General features: G+C 42.8%; 2 protein-coding genes and 1 long non-coding RNA gene across 4 annotated transcripts; 1 reads left to right on the top strand and 2 right to left on the bottom strand.

The window, feature by feature from the left end:
- Window positions 1-9910: 9910 nt before the first annotated feature.
- LOC136485605 (uncharacterized) lies at window positions 9911-13810 on the bottom strand. 2 transcript variants are annotated; one of them, XM_066482454.1, is made up of 5 exons: window positions 13621-13810; window positions 13056-13464; window positions 11320-11437; window positions 11002-11209; window positions 9911-10484 (listed from the first exon to the last, which is right to left on the bottom strand). In XM_066482454.1, the coding sequence occupies exons 2-5, from the start codon at window positions 13346-13348 to the stop codon at window positions 10324-10326; spliced, it is 780 nt and encodes a 259-aa protein (XP_066338551.1). In that variant the 5' UTR covers window positions 13349-13464; window positions 13621-13810; the 3' UTR covers window positions 9911-10323. The 2 variants fall into 2 exon arrangements, with proteins under 2 accessions (XP_066338551.1, XP_066338550.1); XM_066482453.1 differs by having other exon boundaries at window positions 13056-13352.
- Window positions 13811-19802: 5992 nt separating this feature from the next.
- On the bottom strand, window positions 19803-26392 carry LOC136485601 (uncharacterized). Its single transcript, XM_066482452.1, has 5 exons — window positions 26216-26392; window positions 25958-26124; window positions 25397-25534; window positions 25126-25313; window positions 19803-20371 (listed from the first exon to the last, which is right to left on the bottom strand). The coding sequence occupies exons 2-5, from the start codon at window positions 26094-26096 to the stop codon at window positions 19943-19945; spliced, it is 894 nt and encodes a 297-aa protein (XP_066338549.1). The 5' UTR covers window positions 26097-26124; window positions 26216-26392; the 3' UTR covers window positions 19803-19942.
- LOC136485603 (uncharacterized) lies at window positions 22306-24969 on the top strand. The gene is made up of 3 exons (XR_010766496.1): window positions 22306-23773; window positions 24012-24069; window positions 24270-24969. It is a non-coding gene; the product is annotated as an uncharacterized lncRNA (long non-coding RNA).
- Window positions 26393-26665: the final 273 nt, after the last annotated feature.

The raw sequence follows: 26665 nt of genomic DNA, 5'->3' as shown, positions 1-26665 counted from the left end.
AGGTTACACATGCGCATACGAGTTGGCATGGCTCGTGCGGCCGCAGCGCCTTAATTGGCAAGCCGACAGCGACATGGCTCTATGCCGGTGCAGCGGGCGCGCGCAGCAGCGGCAGCGGCGACACGAAGTGAGCGGCGTGGGCGCACGCGATGCAGGGGCAATGTGCACGTGCTGGCAATGAAAGTTGTGGCCATACGATGCCACGCACCCGCACGTGCGACAACGGTGCCTGGTGGAGCAGAGCCTGCACAGCACGACGCGGTGGCCCTAGGGCACCAACAGCGACGCTAGCGGCAGCGTGCATCGCGACGGACAGGAGGGCCCGCCTTCCGGCCAGGGCTGCCGGCCACCGCAGCCAGCCGAGCCTAGCCAAGCATGCACACTCGCTCACGCCGCCAACGCGCTGACGATGGCACAGGAGCAATGGTGACCGTGTCCAGATGCTGAACTTGGCCGAGAATGTGCCACGCATGATTTTTAAAGCGTCCCAAAAACCCAATTTGATGCTTCAATTGCTAAACCACCTATTCTATACTCGAGAGGGCATGTTAGGCTATCAAAACCAGCCATGAAACCATACCACTAATTAATCCAATTCTCCTACAAAAATTGCCAAACTTGGCCTCATCAAACCCTTTTCAAACTTACGAAATCGACTAAGTATTGCTCGGGTTCGCGTCAAATTCGATTTCCAAGCTATTAAGTATGCTAGCTAGTGAATTCCTTTCTCGACTGTAGGTATTTCATCTTCATCTACCAAGTTCATACTCCTAACCTTATTAAAATTTCGTATATACATTCTATAGTGTTTTCGCTTAATAAAAATTGATTTAAAACCCTAAATGATATAACTTGACTATGAAATGTAATTTTCGTTTTGCATTTCTGATGATCGTTTCAAGTTATAGAAATTGATTTTCACACTATATCACATGCATTAACACATAACCATGATGCTCATGACATGTTTTAGCAAAAGATGGGTGTTACACTCATTTTGCGAACCATCATCCTTAGATAGTGCAGAGTGCACCAGAGGTCTCACTTGAACCGGTAAATTCGAGGCATTCCCAAACTCTTCAAAAAGATCTTCCTCGAATTCAAAGGGAAACAAAGAGGGATGAGGTTCGTCATCCTCTAGAGTGTGGTGTGTTCCCTTAATAGGGGGCTCTATGGCAACCAAATCATAAGAGGGATTTGAAGGAATTTCATATTCGGTTTTAAGTGCCTCCTCTTGTTGGTCGGGGCATGACTCCACTACTTCAGGAAACTTGTCATATATGCTAGTGTAAGGGGTGTCTTTGAGGATTCTCTTAAGAATGGCCTTCCCCTCACTAATAGTTTTATGCGTGAACGAGCCTCCAGAAGATATGTCAAGGTGGAGAGCAGCTTCTTTGCTAAGACCAAGATGTAAGTGATGTAGGAGTATGTGGTCAGGCAAAGAAAGGTTTGGGACGGTATTGATGAGGTTTGTGAACCTAGCCTAGGCTGCTCCTAGAGTCTCCTTCTCCTTTTGTTGAAAGGTAAGAATTTCTATTCGAAGGGTAGCAATTTGAGAAAGAGGGAAGAAAGCGAGACAAAATTTATCTTGAAGTTCATCCCAATTTCCATGAACACCTCCTATGGTATGAGCATACCATTGTTTTACTCTTCCCAAAAGGGAGAATAGAAACAATGTCCATTTAATGGTCTCGTGTGTCATGCCAGAAATATGTAGGTAAGAACACAGTTGCTCAAATTCCCAAAGGTGGGTATAAGGATTTTCATCTTCTTGCCCAGAGAAGGATTGCTCCCAAACCATGGCTATAAAGCCAGGACAGAGTTCAAAGCCAGAAGCTGTGATTGGCTTCGATGATTGTGGTGGCTCTAAGAACTCACCCTTCGGAGCGGAGAATTTATGAATAGGAGTGGAATCCATGTGGTGGGTGATGATTGTGGTGAGGTGAATGCGGTGGTGGTAAAACGGAAAACAAAGATACATGGATGACTTGGTTTGATTCTAGAACAGCTACCATTCCCCAGCAATGATGCTAGAAAGCTTGTTGGTATTTATTAACGCAAACAGATAAATCCGCAAGCGCACGGATACTGCTATAACTTTCACCTGGAGTATTCCTAGGTATCGATTTCCACGGGGAACGAGAAGTGAACTAGAAAAGATCAAGGTCATCCAAGGATAAATGTTTTTGTGGGTAGAGAGGGGTTTTCTAAGGTTCTTCCAAGACAAACTAGATAACCAAGGTTTAGGCTTACTAAACTCACTTACTTCAGAGCAGCGGTTCCTTTCCGATCCTCGAAAAGACTAGGAAGGGGTGATCGGGGTCAGACCACCAAAAGCTCTACGAAAACACCAAACCAAACGTGGTGGAATACAAAGGCCTGGTCAGAGCTGTCACCTCTGGGGATACCACAACTATCCGTAGGTTTGGGCGCAAACTCAGGTAAACTCTAGCCTAGACACCACGTCTATGCTAGCGATTACTACTCTAGTCCGGATCCTTAGACTAGAGCACTCGGTCGAGCGGAGTTCCCGTAAAGCAAAGTAAGAACTAAACTTTAATTAAATAGAGAACTTGGAAATTCCAAAGAAGGAACCTGGATACTACTCATGAATGAGTCGGCTCCATAGAGGTACAAAGTCGAGGAGGACCCGACAAGCCTGGTTCCTCCTTAGCTCTATTCCTCTCCTCTCTTCCTCTTTTCTCTATTACAACTAGGTGCAAGCACCTAGAGGGACACTACTACTACAAATGATATGAAGATTGAAGCTCAAGGTAGGTGTGTTTGAAGGTGAGCACTACCCCTCCTTCCTTTTATACTAGTTTGTGGTCGGTTTTGCTAAGGTAAAACAGGAAACTACCCAAAACCGACCCTAGGCGTCATTAATGCACCACCTGACGAAGATAGGCCTGAGAGGCGGTGGTGGGGGTGCGGGTGCAGGCTAGACCCTGGTTGGCCTCGCTCGCCACCGCCTTCCTCCTATGGGCTCTTGACTAGGCCTGGACCTCTCCCATTGCTCTGCCCAGGTAAGTTGTGTAGGTGGACTTCTTTATTCATTTCTCTTGCGTATTTCTGCTTTACGCTTCTCGACTTGCGTCTTTTGCATGGTTTTCCACTTGTATTTGAATATGAGCCCTACAAAACATGTTTTCTCCAATACAAGTGGTAATAGGTTAATAGTATATGCATATGTGTCAAAAGTATGTTTATTTCTCCTGTTTTGGATAGTAATTGGAGGTCAAATGTTGTCGTTAGTGACCACCAACATGTATGTTGAACAACCTCCCGGTTTTGAAGATGAGAAGAAACCCAACCATGTCTACATGTTGAGAAAGGCTTTGTATGGATTGAAGCAAGCACCTAGAGCATGGTATGAGAGATTGAGGGATTTCCTACTCTCTAAGGGATTTAATATGGGAAAGGTTGACACCACTCTCTTCACCAAGAAGCTAGGCAATGACTTATTTGTGTTGTAAATCTATGTTAATGATATCATATTTGGATCAACCAATCAAGATTTTTGTAAGGAGTTTAGAAAGATGATGGCAAGTGAGTTTGAGATGTCCATGATTGGAGAGCTTAGTTACTTCCTTGGTCTTCAAATCAAGCAAATAAAGAATGGCATATTTGTGAGTCAAGGCAAGTACATCAATGACATGCTCAAGAAGTTTGGCATGGATGAAAGCAAAGCTATTAGTACACCAATGGGGACAAATGGAAGCTTGGATAGTGATGCTAGTGGCAACAATGTGGATCAAAAGATGTATCGATCTATGATTGGAAGCCTACTCTATGTGACCGCATCAAGACCGGATGTAATATTTAGTGTATGCATGTGTGCTAGATTTCAAGCCTCACCAAGAGAAAGTCATTTGAAGGCAACAAAGAGAACATTGAGGTACTTGAAGCATACACAAAATATTGGATTATGGTATTCCAAAGGTACAAGGTTTGAGCTTATTGGATATTCTGAGATTATGCGGGATGCAAAGTTGAGAGAAAGAGCACATCGGGAACATCTCAACTATTAGGAAGATCACTTGTGGCTTGGTCATCAAAGAAGCAAAATAGTGTAGCACTTTCAACCGCCGAAGCGGAGTACATTTTGGCCGATAGTTGTTGTGCTCAATTACTTTGGATGAAGGCTACTTTGAGTGACTTTGGAATAAAGTTCAAACAAGTGTCATTGCTTTTGTGATAATGAGAGTGCCATGAAGCTCATCAATAACCCGGTTCAACATTCAAGAACAAAGCACATAGATGTTCGCCATCATTTCATAAGAGACCACCAACAAAAAGGGGACATTTGCATTGAGAGTGTGGGCACCGAAGATCAACTTGCCGATATATTCACCAAGCCACTTGATGAGAAGAGGTTTTGCAAGCTAAGGAATGAATTGAACATACTTGACTTCTCAAATATGTGTTGATGCACCCCCATTATATGACATGCCTCCCCTTCAAGCAAAGCAAGGTAAAATTGATTGACATGTCATTCATCCATTGCTAAGGACTTGTTTAGTGCATCTAATCATTCCTCACATGTCTTAGGCTCATTTATGAAAATTAAATGGATTTGATGCTTATATGGTACCACTATTGCTTGTATGCTTGACTTGATCTAGTGGTAGTGGGCTTGTGAACCTAGTGTTTGATCTAGAGCATGAGCTATACGTGTTTAACTCAACATGGTACAAAATAACCCTTATTTAGAGATGTGAAGAAGCTTGTCCTTGGATCAAACCGAGTTAAATATCTTTTGCAAGTGATCTAGATTGAACCAAATTGGGAAAATGATCCTCACTTCACATGGTTTCGCCCCAACTTATCTAAAATTTGAGCTCATCTTTTGTGGTCATTGATGACAAGGGGGGAGAGAGATTCACAAAGATAGAAAGATAGAGAGATAGAGATTCACAAATATAGAAAGATAACAAATGAAATGACATTGTAAGGCGGTCAATTAAAATTTGAAGCACACAAGTAGGGGGAGCAAGCTCATAAACTTATATGTTGCATTTGTATGTGTATTACATATGTTTGCTTGCATGGCACAAGTTCTTAAATTCCATGTCCATGCTTGTATGGTGTATGCTAGATGTAGGATTGATTGATGAAATAAAAAACTAGCATGCATAGGACGGTAGTTAGATGTGTCTTGCATGTTTTATAAGTGGTACTAGAGCCTTGCTTATAATGTTGATCTAACAAGGTATCTAGTGTTTGTGTTTTGCAAGTGCTATCTAACTAACCATGGTGCTAAGGATGGTGTTCAAATGGCAACTCTGTTTGGTATGACGCTTCAAAGGTCCATTCTTTACACTTAGCATAATTTGGTAGTCATTACTTCCCCACACTTCCTAACTATGCATATGTGCAAGCTTTCAAATCCAAACTTCATAGCACATATGTGGGGGGAGCTAATGCTACCAATTCGGGTTTATGAAACTTGACCATATCCTTTACACATGGTAAAATGCTTGGGCAAGCAACATGAATCCAAAAAGATTTTATTGAATATCTTTGTGAAAAGGTTGTCATCAGTTACCAAAAAGGGGGAGATTGAAAGCCCTAGTTTGGTTTTGGCTAATTGATAAAACCTAAGTACTAACCTTTGTCATGAGTGTCATGTGAACAAGGTTGGTACATACCAAGTGACGGAGCATGGTGATGAAGTCCATGGAGATGGATATGGACATGTGTTGAAGATGATCAAGCTCCAACTTGAAAAGAAGAAAGAGAAAAACAAAAACAAGGTTGATCAAGGCAAAGGTATCAAATAGGTTTTTGTTTTGACACTCAATACACCATAGAGGGTGTGAGTGTGTTTAGGATAGATAGCCGTATTATAAAGAGGGGAAATCTTTGGCTAAGCGGTTATCGAGTGCCACTAGGTGACATGATTCTTGTATATGCATTAGGGACCTAGTGTGCTAACAATTAACCCTTGAAAATGCTTTGTGAAAATGCTAACACACATACACATTGGTGATACACTTGGTGGTTAGCACATGGAAGCAAGGGCGGTGAAGTTTGAGTTGAAAAGGAGCATTTCAGGTGTAACCGGACGCTACAACAGTGACCGGACGCTACTAAAACAGCGACTGGATGCTACTGAAACATGCGACCGGACGCGCTTGTGCAACTATTCATAGACAGGCAACACATGCGGTTGAATGACCTGACGCTGGGTGAGTCCGGTCAGTAGTGACCAGACGCGTCCGATCGCCAAAATACCTCTCTGGAACCTCTCTGGATCGCACCGAACGCTGATGCAACAATGACCGGACGCTACTGCAACTTCGACCAGACGCTACTGCAACTTGCATCGCAAGCTACAACTTCAACCGGACGCTACTGCAACTTGCATCGCAGGCTATTACAACAATGCACCAGACGTGTCCGGTCATCCCGACCAGCGAGTCCGGTCGTTGTGCAGGGAGCCCCCTCTTGTGCCTAACGGCTCTATTTCGTTTGGGGTCTTTAAATAGACCATGGCCAGCCTTGGGCTCTCACTCTTGGCACTTTGACATACTTGACATCCTTGTGAGCCTAGGCAAACACCTCCCACTCATCTCCATCATTGATTCATCATCATAGTGAGATTGGGAGTGATTCCAAGTGCATCTGCTTGAGTCATTGCATCTAGTGGCACTTGGGGATCGTTGTGGCTGCGGATTTTCAAGGAATGGATGCAGATTTCAGTCTTGATGAAATTGAGGTGGTGGTCAGATCCCTACCTAACAGCCATGCTCCTGGGCTAGATGGCTTTAATGGCCTATTCATCAAAAAATGCTGGAGCTTTATCAAAGATGACTTCCTCAAAATGTTCGGAGACTTTTGCAGCCATAATATTGATCTTACAAGCATTAACTCTTCTGTTATTGCCCTGATTCCAAAGAAGGAGAATCCTGAAACTGTCAATGATTTTAGGCCCATCTCCCTGCTAAACTATTCTCTGAAATGTATCACCAAGATTCTGTCAATAAGATTGCAGAAAGTCATTCTTCAACTTGTTCATACTAACCAATATGGTTTTATCAAGGGCAGAACTATTCAAGACTGTCTTGGTCTTTTCAGTTTCTACACCTTTACCATCAATCCAAAAAAGAAATTATTATCCTGAAACTTGACTTTGAGAAAGCCTTTGACAAATTGGTGCATCAAGTGATTTTGGAGGTCCTCAAACACAAAGGCTTTTCAGACAAGTGGGTCAGATGGATTCAAAACTTGCTAGGAACTGGTACCTCAGCTGTCCTTCTTAATGGAATACTAGAAAAATCTTTAAGTGCAAGAGAGGAGTTAGACAGGGTGATCCTCTCTCACCACTCCTTTTTGTTCTGGCTGCAGACCTGCTACAAACAGTGGTTAATAGAGCATGGCAAGCTGGGGTTCTCAAACATCCCATTTGTGACAATTTCCAAGGTGACTTCCCAATTGTTCAATATGCTGATGACACCCTGCTCATCTTACCTGGTGATGCTAGAGTGCTTTTCAATCTTAAGGGCCTACTCAGATCAGTTTCAGACTCCACTGGGTTACATGTTAATTTTGCAAAATCCTTCTTGGTACCAATCAACATGGACTATGATAGAGCTACTCACCTTGCCAATACTTTTGGATGTCAAGTTGGTGGTATGCCTTTTACCTATCTAGGTCTGCCTTTGGGTACCACTAAACCTACCATCACAGAGTTTGCACCCTTGCTTACCAAGATTGAAAGGAGACTGTCAGGAGTCAGCAAATTCCTATCCTACAATGGAAGGCTTATTCTGGTCAACTCAGTGTTCTCAGCTCTCCCTACTTTCTACATGTGCAGCTTGAAACTCCCACCCCAGATCATTAAACAGATTGATATCTTCAGAAAACATTGCTTGTGGAGCAAAGGAGATATTGATAAAAGAGGCAAGTGTTTAGTTGCTTGGGAGATAGCTTGCAAACCAAAAAATCAAGGCAGTTTGGGCATCATTGACATTCAAAGTCATAATGAAGCTTTACTCATGAAGTTCTTAGACAAGTTTTATAATAACGTTGATGTTCCCTGGGTCTCACTTACCTGGTCAAAATTCTGTTCTTTTTTGGTCAGATATCTGGGTAGATCAAGCTATGAAAGATAAATTCCCTCAGCTATTCTCATTCACGAGGAAGCCTAAATGCTCTGTCAGATTTTTCCTCAGCCAACAGATGGATAGAATTTTCAGCCCCCTTTCCCAGATAGCACAGGCACAACTAGATGAGGTACACCAAATCTTACAATCTAGAAATTGGGATGAGTCTATCAAGGATACATGGCACTACAGTTGGGGATCCTCAAAATATAGCAGCAAGAAAGTCTATGGCATACTTATTGGCACCAGTCCAGCCTCTCCTCTCTTCAAATGGCTTTGGGGCTCAAGCAATTTAGGCACTCACAAATTCTTCTTCTGGCTTCTCTTAAGAGACAGATTGAATACCAGGAACCTGCTAAGGAGGAAAAACATGGACCTTGATGACTTCAGTTGTGTTCTTTGTAACTTGGGGTGTGAAGAAACTAGTATCCATCTATTTTTTGAGTGCCCTTTTAGCAGAGATTGCTGGGCCACGATCCCAATTCTATGGAATCTGAATTTCAGCCCCCTTGACATGATCTTGCATGCAAGAGCAGTCTTTAATAATCCCATCTTCAGAGAAATTATCATCACGGCATGTTGGATTATTTGGAACATGAGAAATAAAATCATCTTTGATAATGGTCAGAAGAATGTTGATAGTGGAAAAGAGAATTCAAAGCTGAGCTTGGCTTGGTGTGTACCAAAGCCAAGGGTTCTAAGAGCACCCTTCTTAGTTCTTGGAGAGACAACTACTTGTAATATCTTTTGCCTTTTCTTTTTAGGCCTAGATGCCTTGTATTTTGCTCTTTATTTTGCTCCTTTTGTAAAAACCTCGTGTACATAAACGTTCTTTCATTTAATGGAAAATACAAAAATATAGGTAGGGGATTCCCCTACTGGTTCGGTCAAAAAAAAGATGTACCTAGAACAAAACCAAAACGACTTATAATTTGAAGTGGAAGGAGTATATTAGAAAAAAAAAATAGAGTCCTTACTAATTACTAACCATTGATTGATTAACCAATAATAATAATATATATGCATATATATGTGACGACTGATGGTGTTTTGTGGGCCAAACTAATGGCAATTGATATTTAAGGAGATGGCTATGAGGAGGATAGAGATGATGATGATGATGAGCGGCGGCGGAGGCGAAGGAATAGGTAGATAGCAGCGGCCATCGGCGATGACAAAGATGATAACTACGAAGCCAAATGAAAGGAAGGATGAACTAATAAAACCGTATCAGTTATTGAGAGTTAGCTAGCACAACTGAGCGTGCAACGGTCTATCCATTTGTAGAAATAGTTTATCTGTTCCGATCTGGCTGTAATGACGGGAGTTGTGTCAAGTGCTAATGACTGTGATTGGTAGTGTATCCCTGTAATAACTTCGCGTTGTACTAGCATGGCCGGTTTTTCTTTTGCTGTTGAGGTAATGGGTATGCAATGAAAAAGAAATAAGATGTTAGAACTTATATGAAATTTGTAACCAACAACTCCTGACCTGAGGAAATCATAACTATTTAGAATTATGCCAAGCACCGGGTTCTGTAAAATTAACCTGAGGAAATCATGACTATTTAGCATCATGCCAAACACCGGGTTCTGTAAAAATAAGAATAAACATAACCAGAAGCATAGTCTATCGGTAATTATGCCTCTGGTTAAATTAATACAATCCTTTCACGCAAACTATCTAGGTGTGCTGAGAATTCGCAGAATCCAGGGGTAATAGCATACAATGCAAGACCAAGAAATGGAAAGCTCAAGAGAGGAAAGTTGGGCACACCACCCCCAACTTAGAGACAAATACAAAATTCAAAGTCCCCACTCTGCAGCATCAAGATCATTAATTTAGAGGAAAAACTTAGCAACATAGTACTGCATGATGGCTACAAAAAAATGTAGGCCTTCATTTCCTACCTTGTTTCACCGTCAAGAGTGATAAATATATAGCATTGGATTACTACATATACATCCATATAAACCAACACAAAATGGATGGGACATGTATTATTCGGCCTGTTCGCTGGTTGATTTCTGGGCTGATAAGCCCGGCTGGTGCTGGTTTATTGTGAGAGGAAAACACTGTTGGCTGGCTGATAAGCCCTGGCTAAAACCAACAAGCAAACAGGCTGATTGTTCCACATGGATGTGCTTCCCCCACACAGTAACCCAGATGACCCAGTAAAAGGACAAAAAAGGGCATATACAAATACAACGCCTCTTTAGCATGTATTGGTGTAAATGTGAGCAACGTTGCAGTGCCCAGCAATGTACTTGTCACCCCTGGGATGCAGCATCCTTGGGCCGCATGCAAAGCAGCGTGCGAAGTCAATGTTCTTCCTCACCACCGTGGCACCATCAAGCTGAAACCCTTTGTGTCCAACTGTAACAAACAAACGAAAACAAACGCCTCCTTCAGAACGTACGACACATGAAAACCATATATGGATTGTGATCTCAATTGTGTAATGTTCCAGCATCAACAATCAACAAAGCAAAAGTAGTCCAAGAGTTCAGTACCATAACATGACACATTATGAATTTAGCAGTTCAACTCTTCTCAGAATTCTAGCCACTTCATGTCTAAGATCCACACCCACCCACCCACTCACCCTTTTTTCTGTAAGTTAGCATATTCAATCCAAAAGGCCATATATTACCTAAGACAGGTAAACTGCCAATATCAGATCAATAAAAAACTGCACATGTCCTAACTGCTAAGAATTCACATCTTTACCCCATCTTCCATAAAAGATTAAGGATCGCATATTCACATCTAAGTTTATTTTATATCTAGTTACTAAAGCTGCCTATTTAAAGGCTTTAGAGGAAACACTTTCGTTTACAAAGAAACTGTTGAGCTAAATATAAGCAGCAAAGAAAGAAATAAAAAAACTCACCAGTAGCATCAGAACCCAATGGTTCACAACAAGTCACAAGGAAGCCACTTGGAGCCCTCCTTTTGCCACAGTTGTAAAGCTCAGCAAAGAAAAGTTGTTCCTTCGAACCCTCCTTGCTGGACCTTGCAGTGAAGTTAATATGTGTATACAAACGGCCTGACTCAGGCATCTGGACCACAGGCATGACATCCAACAGCTCAAACTTGATCTGGGCACAAGAAATTAATCAGATAATGAATCATAAATTACTAAATCAATATAGATAATACTCATATGATCTTTTTCTTGAAAAAAAGTGGAATAAAATGAGCAGCACACCTTTTTCCTTCTGTTGTAATGTGCCAAGGCACCCTTTCCTAATCTCTTCGATTTCTCAAGAATAACATCTGGACGTGCAGTGAGAAGGTACTGATATTTTTTGTGAGGATTGATTTTCCTGCACCAACAACAATGTCAAATTGAAACACAAACAAAATAGACAGATAAACATTAAATAAGGGTTAATGAACCAGCATATATAACAATAAATAAAACATCAACATACAATTATATAACTTTCCCATCCAAAGTAATGAGATGATAGAAAACATGCTATAGAATGTGTATATGGTATCCATGGCGCAAACATTGTGCCTTGCTTACTCGGCACTATTTATGGCATTAGTGGCACTGATGCATAAGGTTAAAGAAAAACTGGCACTTTGCAAAGTTCATTTGGCTAGAAGAGTACAGAGTAGAGCACTTTTAACAGTTGTCGTTATCTTTAACAATAAAGATTAGAGGGATCCACAATTCTACTGAAGTGGGTACATCAGTTATCCATTCATATGTAAATAAATGCCAGATGCAAATAGGGCTAGGGTGCTTGCAAAGTGGATTAGGAGGGTCTCAGCTACGGATGTTTGTGGCAATATGACAATTTTGCATTATGTATCAATGTGATGATCAACTACATCCTACCATGAGTGCATGACGAGATAAATAACACATAGAATTACAAAACATAACCATTATGACGTCAATCCATTGCACAAATCATCAGTAACTCTCTTGCCATGGTCCAATTCATTACTACTTGCCTTGCCATCGCATACAGGCACTGTAACCAGCTATTTTCCCAGCTCATGACACTAAAACACAGTTTCCCATGCTAATGCCAATGTGTTCAATTTGATGATAGATAGCATAACATTAGACCCAAACAATATCCAATAATAGACATCGAGCGACAGTTCGCAAAGAGAGTGGGGCTTACTTTTGCTAATGACATAGTACCTGGTACTTCATAAAATTGGACCTGAGACGAAATAAGAATTCTTATGTTTACACAAGAACCCCATACAAGTTACAACAGACCTCCACGGGATATAACGCTTAGCCTACCAGGGGGGGGGGTGTTCCCCACCCCAGACCTCAGACCTGTGCTTTGGTGTGGGACAGAGACTTTGGTGTGGGACAAAGGCAGATGAGGAGATTTCTTTAACTACCTAAAAATTCAAACTCACGACTTGAGGAGAGCTACTCAAGCCATCTAACCAACTCAGCTAGAGGCCCTTTCACGACCTCCACTGGATATGAACAAATACCATTCTAGGCATCTTGCAATCTGAAAATGCAGGTATCAGTACTAAATTTTATTATAACATAAGCATAAAACGTGATAAAAATAGGATTTGTGAAAGTACTTTCAATGCAAACCTACAAAAAAAATTACATATATCCAATCTAAATATCTTAAGATTTGATAGTCAATCAAAGGTACTAAAAGGTTAAGTTGACCATCATTTATGCCCCAAACGTTGGGTATTTCAAGTGGAATTAAGATTGTATTCGTAGCAAACAAAGTAGAAATGAGAGAACTAATTGTAGCACAGGGGCACAGACTAATGGCAGGTGCCCAATGCAAAGGACACTAACAAATTAGTTAACTCACTTGACAAGTCCCAAAGCCCACAAATTATGTCAATATAAACACACCAGGTGTGCAAATAAGTGTGTGATCCGGATGAGGAGAACCAATATATACTATAAATTAAGATGGGTCGATGTCTTACCGAGCAGGCGGCGGCGGCGGCGGAACAGGGAAGTAAGTTCTAGCCAGGTTGACGATGCAGCGGTGTTCGAATGAGAGGCATCCAGGATCTCCTGACTCTGTCTCTGAGCTGGTGCTCGACCTTAGGAGGTCGCAAACTGGGGGAGGGAGAGCTATAGATTTTTCGGAGTCGGAGCTGCTGCTTGACAACAGATGGGAACTGCTGCTTGATCGCGGCCCGGGAGGTAGGCATCCAGCTTCTCCAGGCTGAGCAAAGTCGCCGAGCGACCCCAAAGTTTGCTGCAGCACTTCCATGATCCTGAAAAACGGTGGGTGCTTGCTTGATAGTGACGTCCAAAAGTTTTAAAATTCGACTCAATTTCAACTCGTTCTCGGCAGAAATAGAGATGAGCTCGAAATTTCCAGGCAGACTGAAGGAAATTGAATCCAAGTTTTCAGCCCAATTAACATATATGTAAGTCCAGTTCGGAGAATTCCGCATAAACTTTCAGCTATATCGGAACAATCAATAAATTTGGATCAATGGGGAAAAAACCCGGTTGGGGTTAGGGTTTGGGCACAATCACCTTCTCCGTCGTCGTCGTCGGCGGCGGCGGCGTGACCTCCTCTGGCGGGGAGACGACCTTGGAGGATACTGATGTACTCCGCCGGCGGGGACGGGGGCGATCGAGTCCTTCCTGCGGCGGCGGCGGCGGCCTGTCCTTTTCCCCTCCCGGACGCGGCGCTTCGAACGAAGTCGAATAAGACGGAACGGAAGAAGGCTAGACATAGGAACGAAAACGGTAGGGATATTTTCCGACCATATTCGAGACTGAATCTATTTAGAGGGGTTTAAATTTATCTATATCCGAGTTCGGATATTTAACATTCGATACCGTATCCGTATCTAAATACTCAAATCGCATATTTATAACGTCGATATCAAATCGTATCCTATCCGACATGGTTGACACTATCCGTATTCGAATCCGAATCCGACTAAAAATATAAAAACAAATATAATATCAGTAATATTCGTCCGTATCCGCTCCGTTTTCATCCCTACTCCTACTGAGTGATTTCTGGTCCGGACTCCGATTTTCCATAGAGCTAGACTCTCGTTTTACCTGATTCAGGTAAAAGCAACTGAGCCGAGGCCCATACCTAAATATGAATGCCTACAAAAACACATCTCTAGCAGGATACCAGAGCCCCCAATTTAGGGTGGACACCAAATCCTCCCCACGGACCCAATTCTGGGACCTCACTCCCCGGCCCCATCTGGCCACTTCGGTCGTTTTCCTCCCCGCTCGCACGCTGAACCGGCATGGCGACACTCCCTTCCTCCGCGTGACCCCTCCCCTCCCTCCGAATCCCACTGGTAGCGCCCGCGGCGACGCAGGCCCTCGCGGCCACCTGGAGGCGCGAATTTCGACGAGATGCGGCCGGTAGCAGCTCCTCCTCCGACTTCCCCGGTAAGAGCTGAGCCAGCGGTGGCGTACTTGTCGACGGATCCCGTGCCCAGCCGTCCGCCCGACGCCGACTGGATCCACCGGGCGCCATGGTGGAGGAGGAGGGACGCGCAAGGCCGGAGTGGACACTGCTCCTGCAGCCAGAAGGAGGAAGAAGAAGCTTGTGCGGCCAATAGGAGGAAGAAGGGCGGAGAGAATGACTTGTGGGTCCTGTTTGTCTGTGTAACATCCAGAAAAAAAATAACCTGTCTTTGGACCTAATAGACTTAGAGTGGGAGAAAACAAAGGCCTAATTAGAGTCCAACCTAGAGAAGAGGAAAGGGAGGAACAAAAACTAACGGGTCGCCACTACCGACGTTATTTGTGGATCGTTCCCCCAGAGGAGCATCTGTGGCCGCCATCGCGAGGTTCATCTTGGTGGGTGCTAAGACTATCTTCAATAACAACACCTAAAATACAAGACTCACTCAACGTTTGGGTAGCGCTACAGTCAAATAGTTCAATACATATTCGACATCTTCTCCAATAACAGGACCACAAGAGAATCATTTCTACAAATAGGTTCCCAGGAGAGGTGATACTTATATTTGGGTTGTGCCTCTCAGACAACTCAAAATATGTCTCCCGTATATGTACTATGTTAAAGACTGATTTTGGATCTCCTGCTATCGATTTTGAGTTTGGGTGTCTAAGGGTCACGGAGACAGTCTAATCGATCCGTGAGGAAGCACCTCAGATTGTCTGTAATCGTTTTCCCTGCTGTTTGCTTCTGCCCTCAAGTCCGTCTGTCGTTCATTGAGTGCAGACCCTTGCTGCTGCCGCGTTGGAACACTACCGGAGACCGGCTCTTTGCCGAGTGCCAGGTGGTTTGCCGAGTGTTGTTTTTCGGGCACTCGGCAAAGACACCTTTGCCGAGTGTTTTTTTTTTTTGACACTCGACAAAGAGTCTCTTTGCCGAGTGTTTTTTTTTACACTCGGCAAAGAAAATTTCAAAGCACATTTTGAAGCAGTAAATTAATTCAAATGAAAAAGTTTTCAACTACAAAGTTGTATAACTCATCAAGATGTACAATGTTTGTTTTGGTCTTTTCTTCATACGACAAAGTGAAAATAAATTTGTTCATAAATCTAACATATCTCTTGTAATTTATGAAACTACAAGAGAGATATATAAGATTTGTGAACAATGTTAGAACGACCATGTCGGATGAACAGATGATCAAACAACCAAAATAAACTTTGTAGATCTCGAAAAGTTATGAAACTTTGTAATTGGCAACTTTTTGATTTGAAAACATCTTGTCATGCAAAATTGCGTTTGAATTTCAAAATTTTAAAATTCGAACTTTTCAAACGACCTCGGATGAAAAAACAACCAAAATAAACTCTGTAGATCTCAAAAAGTTATGAAACATTGTAGTTGACAACTTTTTGATTTGAAAACATCTTGTTATGCAAAACTGTGTTTGAATTTCAAAATTTTAAAATTCAAATTTTGTAAACAACCTCGGATGGAAAAACTTCCTAAACTAAAAGTGTAGATCTCGAAAAGTTATGAAACTTTGTAGTTTACAACTTTTTGATTTGAAAACATCTTGTCATGCAAAACTGTGTTTGAATTTTAAAATTTTAAAATTCAAATTTTGTAAACGACATCGGATGGAAAAACTTTCTAAACTAAAAGTGTAGATCTCGAAAAGTTATGAAACTTTGTAGTTTACAACTTTTTTATTTGAATTCGTTTAGGGCCTCAAACATACAATTTACACTCGGTTTAGTATAATATATTGGGAACTAAAACGGAATCCAGACACAAGTGAGAGTGTGGTGTTGTGGTAGAGGAGGTACGTGCACAGCGGGAGGTCTCGGGTTCGAATCGCGTCGGCCGCATAGCCATGAAATGCACAGCGGGAGGTCTCGGGTTCGAATCGCGTCGGCCGCATAGCCATGAAATTCACGCGAAAAATGTCGTAGATGGCTGGGCGCTGGCCGGTGGGGGCCTCCATCGATAAAAAAAATTCCATTTTTTTTGGGTAAAAATTCCCATTTTTTCGAGTTTTTTTCGGTTTCAACTTTGCCGGCGGCAAAGGCTTTGCCGAGTGCCCGATAAAAGACACTCGACAAAGTTGGCTTTGCCGTCACTGTTTTTGGTGAGTGCTGTTCGCCGAGTGTTACACTCGGCGAACCATTTACCGAGTGTTTTATGTCTTTTACCGAGTGTTTCGGGCACTCAGCAAACTCAAGCAGTCCGGTAGTGGAAGCAGGCAGCAGTCGGGGCAACAAAGCTGCCAGGAAAGAGAACTCTGCCAGATCGTGATAGGTATGAATAAAAAATGTGGGATCCTGTATCTCTGCCGCTTTAGGATGATGATTAGGGCTAATCACCTGGAGATCTCGTACTGGTCATGTGGATGAGTTGCAGTTTCTCTCGTCTAGTGTATTGCAGATCGGATCTCTGTTTTTCTTTTCTTTATGGTGCCAAAAATCTAAATTCAGATAAAATAAACAGTATGACGATTTGAGGGGCAATTTATTTTATCTCTCCAAAGGTTACTCAAACTTTGAAATTGGCCGATAGAACAGGGAACTATGGATTTGAGGTCCGGCTGTTTTCACACCTTTTCAGACTAGTAGGAAATGGCGCAGTTACCTTGTGTCCTAGGCTAAAAATAGTAGAAGGCCGAATTAAGTTTCGTGATGAGTACCAAAGATGTAGGAAATTTTATGTAGATACTATTACTGCACTCAACCATATGATTTGCTGCCATATAAAAATAGTTATGAAAATAATAAGGTATCTGCCCTGAAAATAGATATGTGGCTGTTTGGCAATATTTATTCTTATTTTAAGATTTTCTTTTGCAACTAGAAAATGTGGGGAGTACGATCGACTAAACATAGGGACATGTATTTATTCTTTACATGATATGCATACTTTATTAAGTAGTTCCAATGATTTATCTTTATCAGGAAGTGCGGCTCATAACTGTTCTTAGACGCGCTCGTCAAGATCATTTTCTTCGGTGAAAAGGCAAGTAACGTAGGGGTGTGGCTAATGCTATGTTTATATTCATGTCTTGCATTCTTTTTGCATAAAATACAGCAAGATTAATAATATGGTTACCTTCATTCTTGCTTATGTATACATTGTTCATGGATTTATTTATAATGTCGATGTCGCTTCTCGCTATGAGATAATAGTTGTGGGTTATTATATTATAATTGTTGCACTATGGAGTTATGCATACATGATCATTCATATGCATATATATGCATTTCATATGAAGTTAATGGCCGGTCATCGCCGGCGCGCAGTGACTAGTACCGGTACATGGAGTTGCATGAGAGGTTGGCACCGCCCAACGTAAAACTCTCAATGGAGTTGCATCATAACATGCATACATCTTTACTCGTTGTTTTGGAGAATGTCAATACATGGGTAATTGTGATACTCTAGTCCTATGATAATGTTTGGAAGTCGCTACATTATGGAGCTACACAATTTATTTGTTCGTTTACTTTTTATCATTAAGGATGTTCATTTGGTTTTCAAATTTAATAACTCAACACGTGTGAGATGTGTCTATATTCATAGCCGTTGCTCGCTGAGTTTATCTCGCCCCTTTAATTCTTTTCAGGTGATGATGAGCTTGGGACTTAGATGCATGCACGCGTCACTTTTTCACTACCAGAATAAATGTTTATGTTTTAAGAAACCAGTTCCCAATGTGGCACTTTGTCTTAAGTTAAAGTATTGTCGAAGTTAACTTAATTATGTTGCTGAGATCTTATAATTGTGTGGTGTGCCTCTTGAAGTTGATGTTTAATTAGTTATCTATATTTGTTGATGTTTTCTTTCGTTAAGCTTGAGACTTGTAATCTTTCGTCTTGCTGCGTTTTGAAATAAGTTGCTGCCAATTTTTCTACTTTCAATATAATATTAATTGGTAGGAGTAGGGTGTTACAGTCTGTGTCTATCCGAATATATTTGGGGGACTAAATTTGGGGGCTGTTGTTGGAGTGGAACAAAAAAAAAACTAGGCCAACAAAAATGGGGGAGCACTCAAATAAAAAGTAAGGGCCCTGTTTTGGGGGCTACTGCTCTCTCTTAGGGGCTTTGGTAGAGCTCCACTAACTCTAGATTCACCAAAACAAGATATAGATCCAATTTTTCTAGCCAAGCATTTTTGGATCCAGCAACTCCACCATGAATTTGCACCACCAAAATGGTGGATCTGCACCTAGATTCACCAAATTGGTGGAGCAGCTTAGAGGATGCTCCACCAAATCCAAGTTTGATGGAGAAAAATTACCCGCTATGCCACTTGTTACACACAAATAAAGGTTCGCTCATGCCTTTTTCTTTTTCTCCCAAAGCAGCCCGACGCGTCGGCCCTCTCGTCGAGCTCGCTTTGGCCATGGCCGCACCCTCGCCGAGCTCGCCTTAGCCATGGTCACGACGGCCCCCACGCGCTCACCTCAGCTTCCCCACGTTCGGCCATGGCCACCCCACCCCCCACCCCCCACCCCCGCCCCCCGACGAGCTCGCCCCGGCCATGGTCGCGTCGACCCTCGACGAGCTCACCCCAGCCATGGCCGCGACAGTTCCAGACACGCTCGCCCCACCCCGCCCCGCCCCGCCGCGCCGAGCTCGCTACGGCCGCGCGCTGCCCTCAGTTGATATGTCACATGCAAAAGTTGATATGCAAACTGCCTTTTGAAAAAATCATACAAAAATGACAAATTACAGTTGCAAGTGCGCTAGAAGACAAAATGCACACGCACCTAGTACGTGGTGGTTTTCACCGTAAATATTCTCTTTTTGCTGGTCCTTTTGAACCCCTTGTCACTAGAAAGTCCTAATAATCGTTATGATTCTTGCTAAAAATCTCTTGTTGGACAAAATGTTAGCCTCCCAGTATGATTGAATGAATTGACCTTTGTCGTAGTCTAGATTTAAATTTTTGATATACGAAATTTTAAGCTTACTTTTGTCTCCATGGGTGATAAGGACGACCAAGGCGCATAGTGTTTGGCTTGAAATCGGCATAATGGGTGCACATAGAACAAGAGTTTACAATGCTGAATTTGGGAAGTCAAAAACTCGGTAAGTAAAAAAGAACCAGATCCAAGGAAACAAACTCGTCTTATAAACTGAATTTGGGTGCAAAGGCGCTTATTTTGCAATTTAATTTCATGGTTCTAGCTACAATCTCAATACATGTGTGATTTAATCTGAAACAGTAAGTTCATGACATCCCAAGAAAAAAAAAGAAACTTATAGAACATCAGCAGATTCAATGATTCATGCATTCTAATTTTTTACAGCACTAGTTCACAAAGTTGATCTAACAATACAACATATATTGAATTATCATAGTAGAATACAAAAGACACAAAGTTCCAATATCACATAACACTATCTATATAAGTTCAGCTAGTCCACAATAACATCAAATGCATAAAGTGATATTATGCTACTAGGTAATATTCGACCGAAACCCTTTTTACCGAACTTCTTACCATTACAGTCTAAGAACTCAAAATAAGGAATGGTCTCCTCAAATCCGAAACCAGTTACAACTACCACATGGGTTGGAATGCCTAATAATCCTTCTTCATTTTCATCTTCAAATACTGGATCGTCTTCGTCGTATGCATATATGTGTTCTGTGCCCTCATCAAGACAATAATAGTTCGCACTTATAGGGAAGTGTGCAAGCATTACTGTTCTGCTAAGCATGTTGTTGATGGCCGCCTTCATATTGTGCTGATCTAGGCCACATGGAACATCTTCACAAATTATGTCCACATTACAGAATTCGTAGAACTGACTCACTTTAAATCGTTTGCCATTCAAATTCTTCTGTAAAAACAATGCAAGATAACAAAAAGATACTTAACTTTTGATAACAATATTCTGTAAGCACATGTAAGTTCTGAAAACAACATTTAGAACAAGATGGAAATTCAAGCAATTCATCTAAAAGAAAATTGTTTACTAATAACATGAGATGACTGTCACATGATGAATGCTAAAAAGAATAAAAACATAGAAATTCTTACAAAAAAAAGCAAAGCATCAAGGTCCAAACACAATTCAAAAGAAACACCCAACCATAGACTCATCTTCAAATCTGATCCGACCTACCCCTTATCAGATACGCTTCCATATTCCCCTCATAACAACTAAAGCCTCACATAATCCTTAGGCCTGCAAAGGGGGCGGATCGACCCGTTTGTGAACAAGGTCCGCTCCTCAAAATCAACAATGGGTCAGGGCTGATCGGATTGCTGATCGACCCAAAACAAAAGAGGATAATACAAGGTCCGATTCCACCGACCCTGGGTTGAGCCGACGCAAACCGCTAGCTTGCTCCCATCCCATCGCCCCCTCTGCCTCTTGCTCCCATCCCATCGCCCCCTCTGCCTCCACCCTCCAGAGTCCAGACTCCCTGCTACAGCAAGATATTGCTTGCCACTGGTCGATTGGCTCCCCACCAGTCTCATCACTCGTCGATGACCGGATCTACTGATGTCAACACCCTTGCCGCCAACAAGAGATGCCTCCCAACCCGTCTTGTCACCCTCCCCAACTCTAGAACTGGGCCTCCACCATCAGCATCAAGATCATATATGAAGCCAGCCAGTCTGTGGGCTATGCCCCCTCAGCGATGTCTTGCCTCGGGACACATCACCACTAGAAGACAAGCGTCAGGGCCCCTTCCCCTCACATCCCACCCCACGGTGAGCCACAAGGCTTGGTTGCCTTCGATTGCAATGAGTTGTTTTTATTGGTGGTTCGGATTAGTAAAGATGCTAGATGTTTCTTTCTAGATTTCTTGGTGGATTTAGTTCTTGTAACTTACTGGATATTTAGTATGATGCTATGATCCTACTGTCAAACACGAATCTTACTGCTCATATGCTTTTGGCTATACTACACAAAGAGTAAGACTATGTGTATGTTATGATATAATAGATGTAGAGGATCTCAATTAATGTAGCATTGCTTTGGTAATGGGACTTGAGTCCTTTCTTTTAACATAGCTTTATGTCGTATTGATTCCAACAGAACTAAACAGATGCTTTCCATATGTGTGCTCTGTGGTGTTGACCTCATACTAGCACTCATCTTCGCTTCATATTCTATCTTTGTGTGCATATTCCCTGCATTGATGGAATAATTTATTTGCTCTCAGTAGCTCTTACTGAGTCACCAGGTCGCGGGTTCGAAGCAGCCTCTCTGCAGATTTTGCGGGGGAGGCTTGCCTTGGTTTTTCAATTCCCCAGACCCCACTCATGTGGGAGCCTTCGGCACTGGGTCTGCCCTTTTTTGAAGGGCAGGCCTGGTGCAGTGGTGAAAGCTGTCTCACTAAGTCACCAGGTCGTGGGTTCAAAGCAGCCTCTCCGTAGATTTTGCGGGGGGAAGGCTTGCCTCGGTTTTTCCCTTCCCCAGACCGCACTCATGTGGGAGCCTCCGGCTCTGGGTCTGCCCTTTTTTTTCTCCGTAGCTCTTATGACACATGACAGCAGTGGCGGGCCCAAGATTTTAGGGCCAGGTATTCAAAATATATAGGGGTACTAATTTTTCTTTTTTACAACCAAATGGCTAATATTCGGCGTGTATAATGCCGTATAGTTAAAACTGCATAATATATATAGGAAATATATAACACATAATTGAGAACAATTTCATATATTCAAGAATTTGAGCATAAATTGAAATTATTTAGCATAAAAAGGTACCAATGGTTCAACATAGAAAAGTGACAAATTGCTATCTCAACTTACAGGTCGCTGCCTGGCCTGCCTGCTGGCTGCTACTGGCCCACTGCCACGCCTCCTGCATGATGGAGCTGCTGGCCAGCTGCCACCACGCCGCCCGCCGGATGCCGGACGCCGGCCGGTGCGCCTGCTGCCGCCCGCTGGCCGGTGCGTCTGCTGCCGGATGCCGCCAGCCCTCCACCGCTAGCCGCCAGCCACCGCGCACCCCCCGCCGCTACCATCGACGCTAGGCGCCGGGCATCGCACGAAGCTAGGGCCTAGGGTTCAGTGGCGTTCGCCGAGAGTCTGGAGTGGAGAAAACACTGGCACGGAGACGGAGTTGAGTTCCTCCGTGCACGTGCGGGAGCAGCGGGACAGGAGGAGGAGTTGGGAGCGCATCCTTAGGCCTCAGCTAGAGAAAATGGGCCACGGGGCAGCACTGGGCCTTCGATGGGAAGGGAAAACGAGTTGAAATTGGGCTGAATTGTTTGTATAGGTATGCAGTTCACTGTATTTTTCTTTTCTTTTTCATATACAGACTTGTATATACACTATATATATGAAATTTTTTGCCAAAAAAAATTGGGTATTCAACTGAATACCCTTGAATACTGGTGGGCCCGCCCCTGCATGACAGTACGTTCATCAACTGAGTTTTCTGTGGTATCAATGATGATTTGTTTATGGATGAGGATCATATATGAAATTCACAATCAGGTAAGCATTGTGACTAGCTAAGACTTGAACTCTTCGTTTGTTAGCTGGTATTTATGTTTGACTTCTCTGTAAACAACTTCTTGTGATTTGTATACAATTAACTGATTGCTGCCCTTTTTAGTTGTCCCTTTCTCACCTCCCAAGATTAGGAATATATATGTATGCATGAGCTCATCTTGTGAATACATAGATGTCATGTGGGGCCGCCACTACATGCGTCAGACCCGCACCAGAGATGCAGCCAGGACCGCAGGAAGCAGTCCAGCACCAGCCGCACCAGCAGCGATCGCGATCACCGCGCATGGGCACAAGAATCAGTCCAGTGGCTGAGCAGTGCGCATGGCAGCAGGCAGCAGCCCGTGGCTGAGCATGACCGATCAAGGTCCTAAGTTTAGCGCGCATGGCAGCAGGCAGCAGCCAGTGGCTGAGCATGGCCGATCAAGGTCCTAAGTTTAGCAGCTTCGTGTATGACCGCAGGAAGCAGCCAGTAGCTGAGCACGGCCGATCAAGGGCCTAATTTTAGTAGTTTGCTTCTGCATTTATTTCATGTAATCAAGTGATCAATCAAGAAAGAACAATTACCCAATTTCCTTAGTCTTCCTTTGTTGAAACAATCGGGCGCCGAGGGGTAAAACCTCGCCCCAACACCACGGGTTGCGACTACGAACTACGTAGTCGAGGTCTAGCTACCCTGTCCCTTGACGCCCTTGACATAGATTCAACTCAGTTTTCTATGGCAGCAATCAATTATTTGAGCTTAGGAGAGCATGAAGTTCAAAGTCAAGTAATATGTTGTTCAGCTACTAGTTTCCCTGTACAATTTTCTGAGTATTTGAAACTGAATTTTATATGAAGCTGTCCCTCTCTCATGATATATGCACAGCATGTAGAAACCATAAAGCTGTAGGTAGTTCTGTTGTTTATTCTTACTCAAGTTTAGCTTGTTCAAGTACATACTGCTCCTACAGGTGATGTTTACTCTTTTTGGTGCTGAATATAGGTTCAATATTTGAAACTGACAGGTCCTACAAGTGATGTTGTGGTGTTCCTTTGAGGTTGATCTAGCGGTGAGATATCTAGGTGCGTTGAACGAAATCAACACTGAGCAGATACAAAAGATGCCTCCTTTGGACATCCCTTTCTCCCCTTCCTGTTCTTGATCCAAATAAACTTTAAAATCAGCACCGAGCTGATACAAAAGCAGCAATTTGAAAAAATCTCTAATGTGTATACAAGAACTTTCTTATTCTGTCTTTGACTAGTCATATTTGCACTCCCAGGTTGAAATAACTTCACCAAAAGTGTCCCAATGAGATGGACGCCTATGCCAGTTGCATGTATTACTACAACAAATTTCACTTATTCTATGAGGAGCAACAAGGTTTTGAGAAAGCCTGCCCCATTTCTGAGTAGATCATTCAGAGTTTTGCTTCCAGTGATCTTCGCAAATAAGGATAAAAATTGCTAAAACTCAAGCAAATGAAGTGTGCTGTACTGGAGCATTTCCTTTCACTTGTTTGTGCAACATTTTAACCTTTGTTATGAAAGAATGGTATTCCAGTAGATAATTAATTCTTCTGATCTGTTGGAGGTTATGGAATTTAAGTAGCCTTTCATGCTTGTTTCATTCACATTTTTTAATTTCCTGTGATTTTTTATTATTATTCAATGAAGGATCACTTAGTTTGGTTTTTGTGTAATTCCATGTATGGGTGAATTTATACACTGTTAAAAGAAGGGAAACTATTGTGGCAGTGTTCAACATTGTGCAGTGAACCTTGAGATGGCATTAGAGGTAGAGAGCAGTGGGCATCTTGGCTTATTAATTGAGTGAACTATGCTGATGGTTGACCCTAAGGTGCCCCATGGGCTATCAGGGTCTAGCAAGGAAGTGGAACGGATCGAGCCTGTTAACACACATCTTTTATTATTGGAAACAAATAAATTCTCTCTTATTCTTGCCTAATTCCTCTCATGTATCACGGCAGGTTCTTAGGTTCTGGGTAGGAGTTGCCAACTCTAGCTCTATTTTGGAATTCAGAATGGAACTTAAGGAGGCAATTTGGTTAGTTGCATCAAGTTAAGCAGAAGTGAAATGCAAAAGCAAGGGACATTTAATGTGGTAAAAGAATTTACCTTCTTGTAATCAACTCTTTTGTGAATTCCACGATACTTCAGGACCCGAAGAGCAGCAGTAGTACGGCACGGATTACATTCATCAACCATGTCACATAATTCTTCCCATGCTAACTCTTCAACCTCCACTCCCGCAATTCGGTATGCAGCTTCTAGTGCAGTGGCAATAGAATAATATACACAGCTCCCTTTCACATAAACACAAATCATGAATATTATTTTTTTTGTAAGATTGGTAAATTGAGACAATTCCATTATGACTAGCATGTACCTATGATGTTTTTGTCGCGGTCACGAGCATTTGGTAGAATATTGATACGCTTCACATGATCTAGATGAGGACGTAACACACCATTCCATGTAAATCTTTCTTGGGATCGTTCGTACCAAATTGGATTGATCTCCCACGCTGTGACAATAGCAAAACATAAACAGTGCAAAAACCCATAAGTAAATTTAAACAACACCGGTCAAAAAAAATTGCCGCAACAAAACAAGTATTTCCGTACAATTGGAGGAAAATTCGTAAAACTAACATATTCTTGTCCTATCGAAGAACTACTACTTATAATGCCCATTTCACAAAATCACTACTTTGGGTTCCCTACTTTCCTTGTCACAAAAGTGCCACTTCTTTACTCCTATTTTTTTAGCATCTAGGCCCACTCCCATTTAATCCACACATATTAGGACAGGGGATAGGGGTTATTCTAAAACAGTGCGTCCAAATCTAAATGGCTCTTCTGAATATGAGTAAATTCCTGGGCACCAACTTCAACGGTTCAAGCAATTTGACCCCATTTTTTACCAATTGCGTTTGCAAAGCTCGTACCTCGTGCATCCGCAGGGATTGGTGGTCCATCTCCATCAACAACCTGGCCCATGCCGAGATGCTCACCCCCACGACCACCACGTCCTCTTCCACGTCGGCCTCCCACGACCCCGCGCCTGCCTCCGGCACCACGAACCATTGCATCCCGACTGCCTCCGACCCGACGACTGCACGCGCCACAAATCAATCCACAGCTCTAGGCCACCAAACGAATCGATAGCAGGACGAGGGGCGAGCGAGTGGGTGTGGAGGGCATACCTGGCGGGGCGGTGAAGATCAGTCGAGCGCCTGCCGTCGCCGAGAACCTGTACGATAGCGCGCCGTGGTGTAGCGGTCTAGCGGAGGAGGCTCCGTGAGACGGTGCCGCGCCGCCGCTAGAGGGTTTTTTTTTTTTTTTTTTTTTGTTGCTGTTGATGAGGAGATGAAAAACCTAATAAGTGCGCCGCCGGTCGGAATTTTGGAAGCAGGGCAGGTAATCGTGTTCTGGGCCTCCAGAAGCTCATACGGGCCGGATGGAAGCTGGAAGCGGGTCTGACTCCGGGCCGATCGGAGGCCTCTTTTGCGCTAACTTGGAATTAAATTTATTTTAGATAATACCAGGATTTTTTATGTAGAGAATACCAGGAATTAAATTATTGTTAGGAAACACGTTTTTTAGCCTGTTATTTTTAGGCAACTGAAATTCGTTCACTATGCCAATAGTTTTGT

The sequence above is a fragment of the Miscanthus floridulus genome, chromosome 10 (assembly GCF_019320115.1).
Source record: "Miscanthus floridulus cultivar M001 chromosome 10, ASM1932011v1, whole genome shotgun sequence".
Lineage (NCBI taxonomy): Eukaryota > Viridiplantae > Streptophyta > Magnoliopsida > Poales > Poaceae > Miscanthus > Miscanthus floridulus.
This window is presented reverse-complemented; position numbering and strand designations above follow the sequence as displayed.

Bases quoted from the DNA above. Each gene is read 5' to 3' on its own strand.
- LOC136485605 (XM_066482454.1), bottom strand. From the start codon at position 13,348: ATGGAAGTGCTGCAGCAAACTTTGGGGTCGCTCGGCGACTTTGCTCAG. The intron at 11,210-11,319 runs GTGTGCTGCTCA...TCTTGTGCCCAG, and splicing joins ATTACAACAGAAGGAAAAAG to ATCAAGTTTGAGCTGTTGGA. The intron at 10,485-11,001 runs GTGAGTTTTTTT...TGTTTGTTACAG, and splicing joins ATTGGGTTCTGATGCTACTG to TTGGACACAAAGGGTTTCAG.
- LOC136485601 (XM_066482452.1), bottom strand. From the start codon at position 26,096: ATGGTTCGTGGTGCCGGAGGCAGGCGCGGGGTCGTGGGAGGCCGACGT. The intron at 25,535-25,957 runs GTACGAGCTTTG...CTATTGTCACAG, and splicing joins AATCCCTGCGGATGCACGAG to CGTGGGAGATCAATCCAATT. The intron at 20,372-25,125 runs GTAAATTCTTTT...TTGTTTTTACAG, and splicing joins AAAGAGTTGATTACAAGAAG to AAGAATTTGAATGGCAAACG.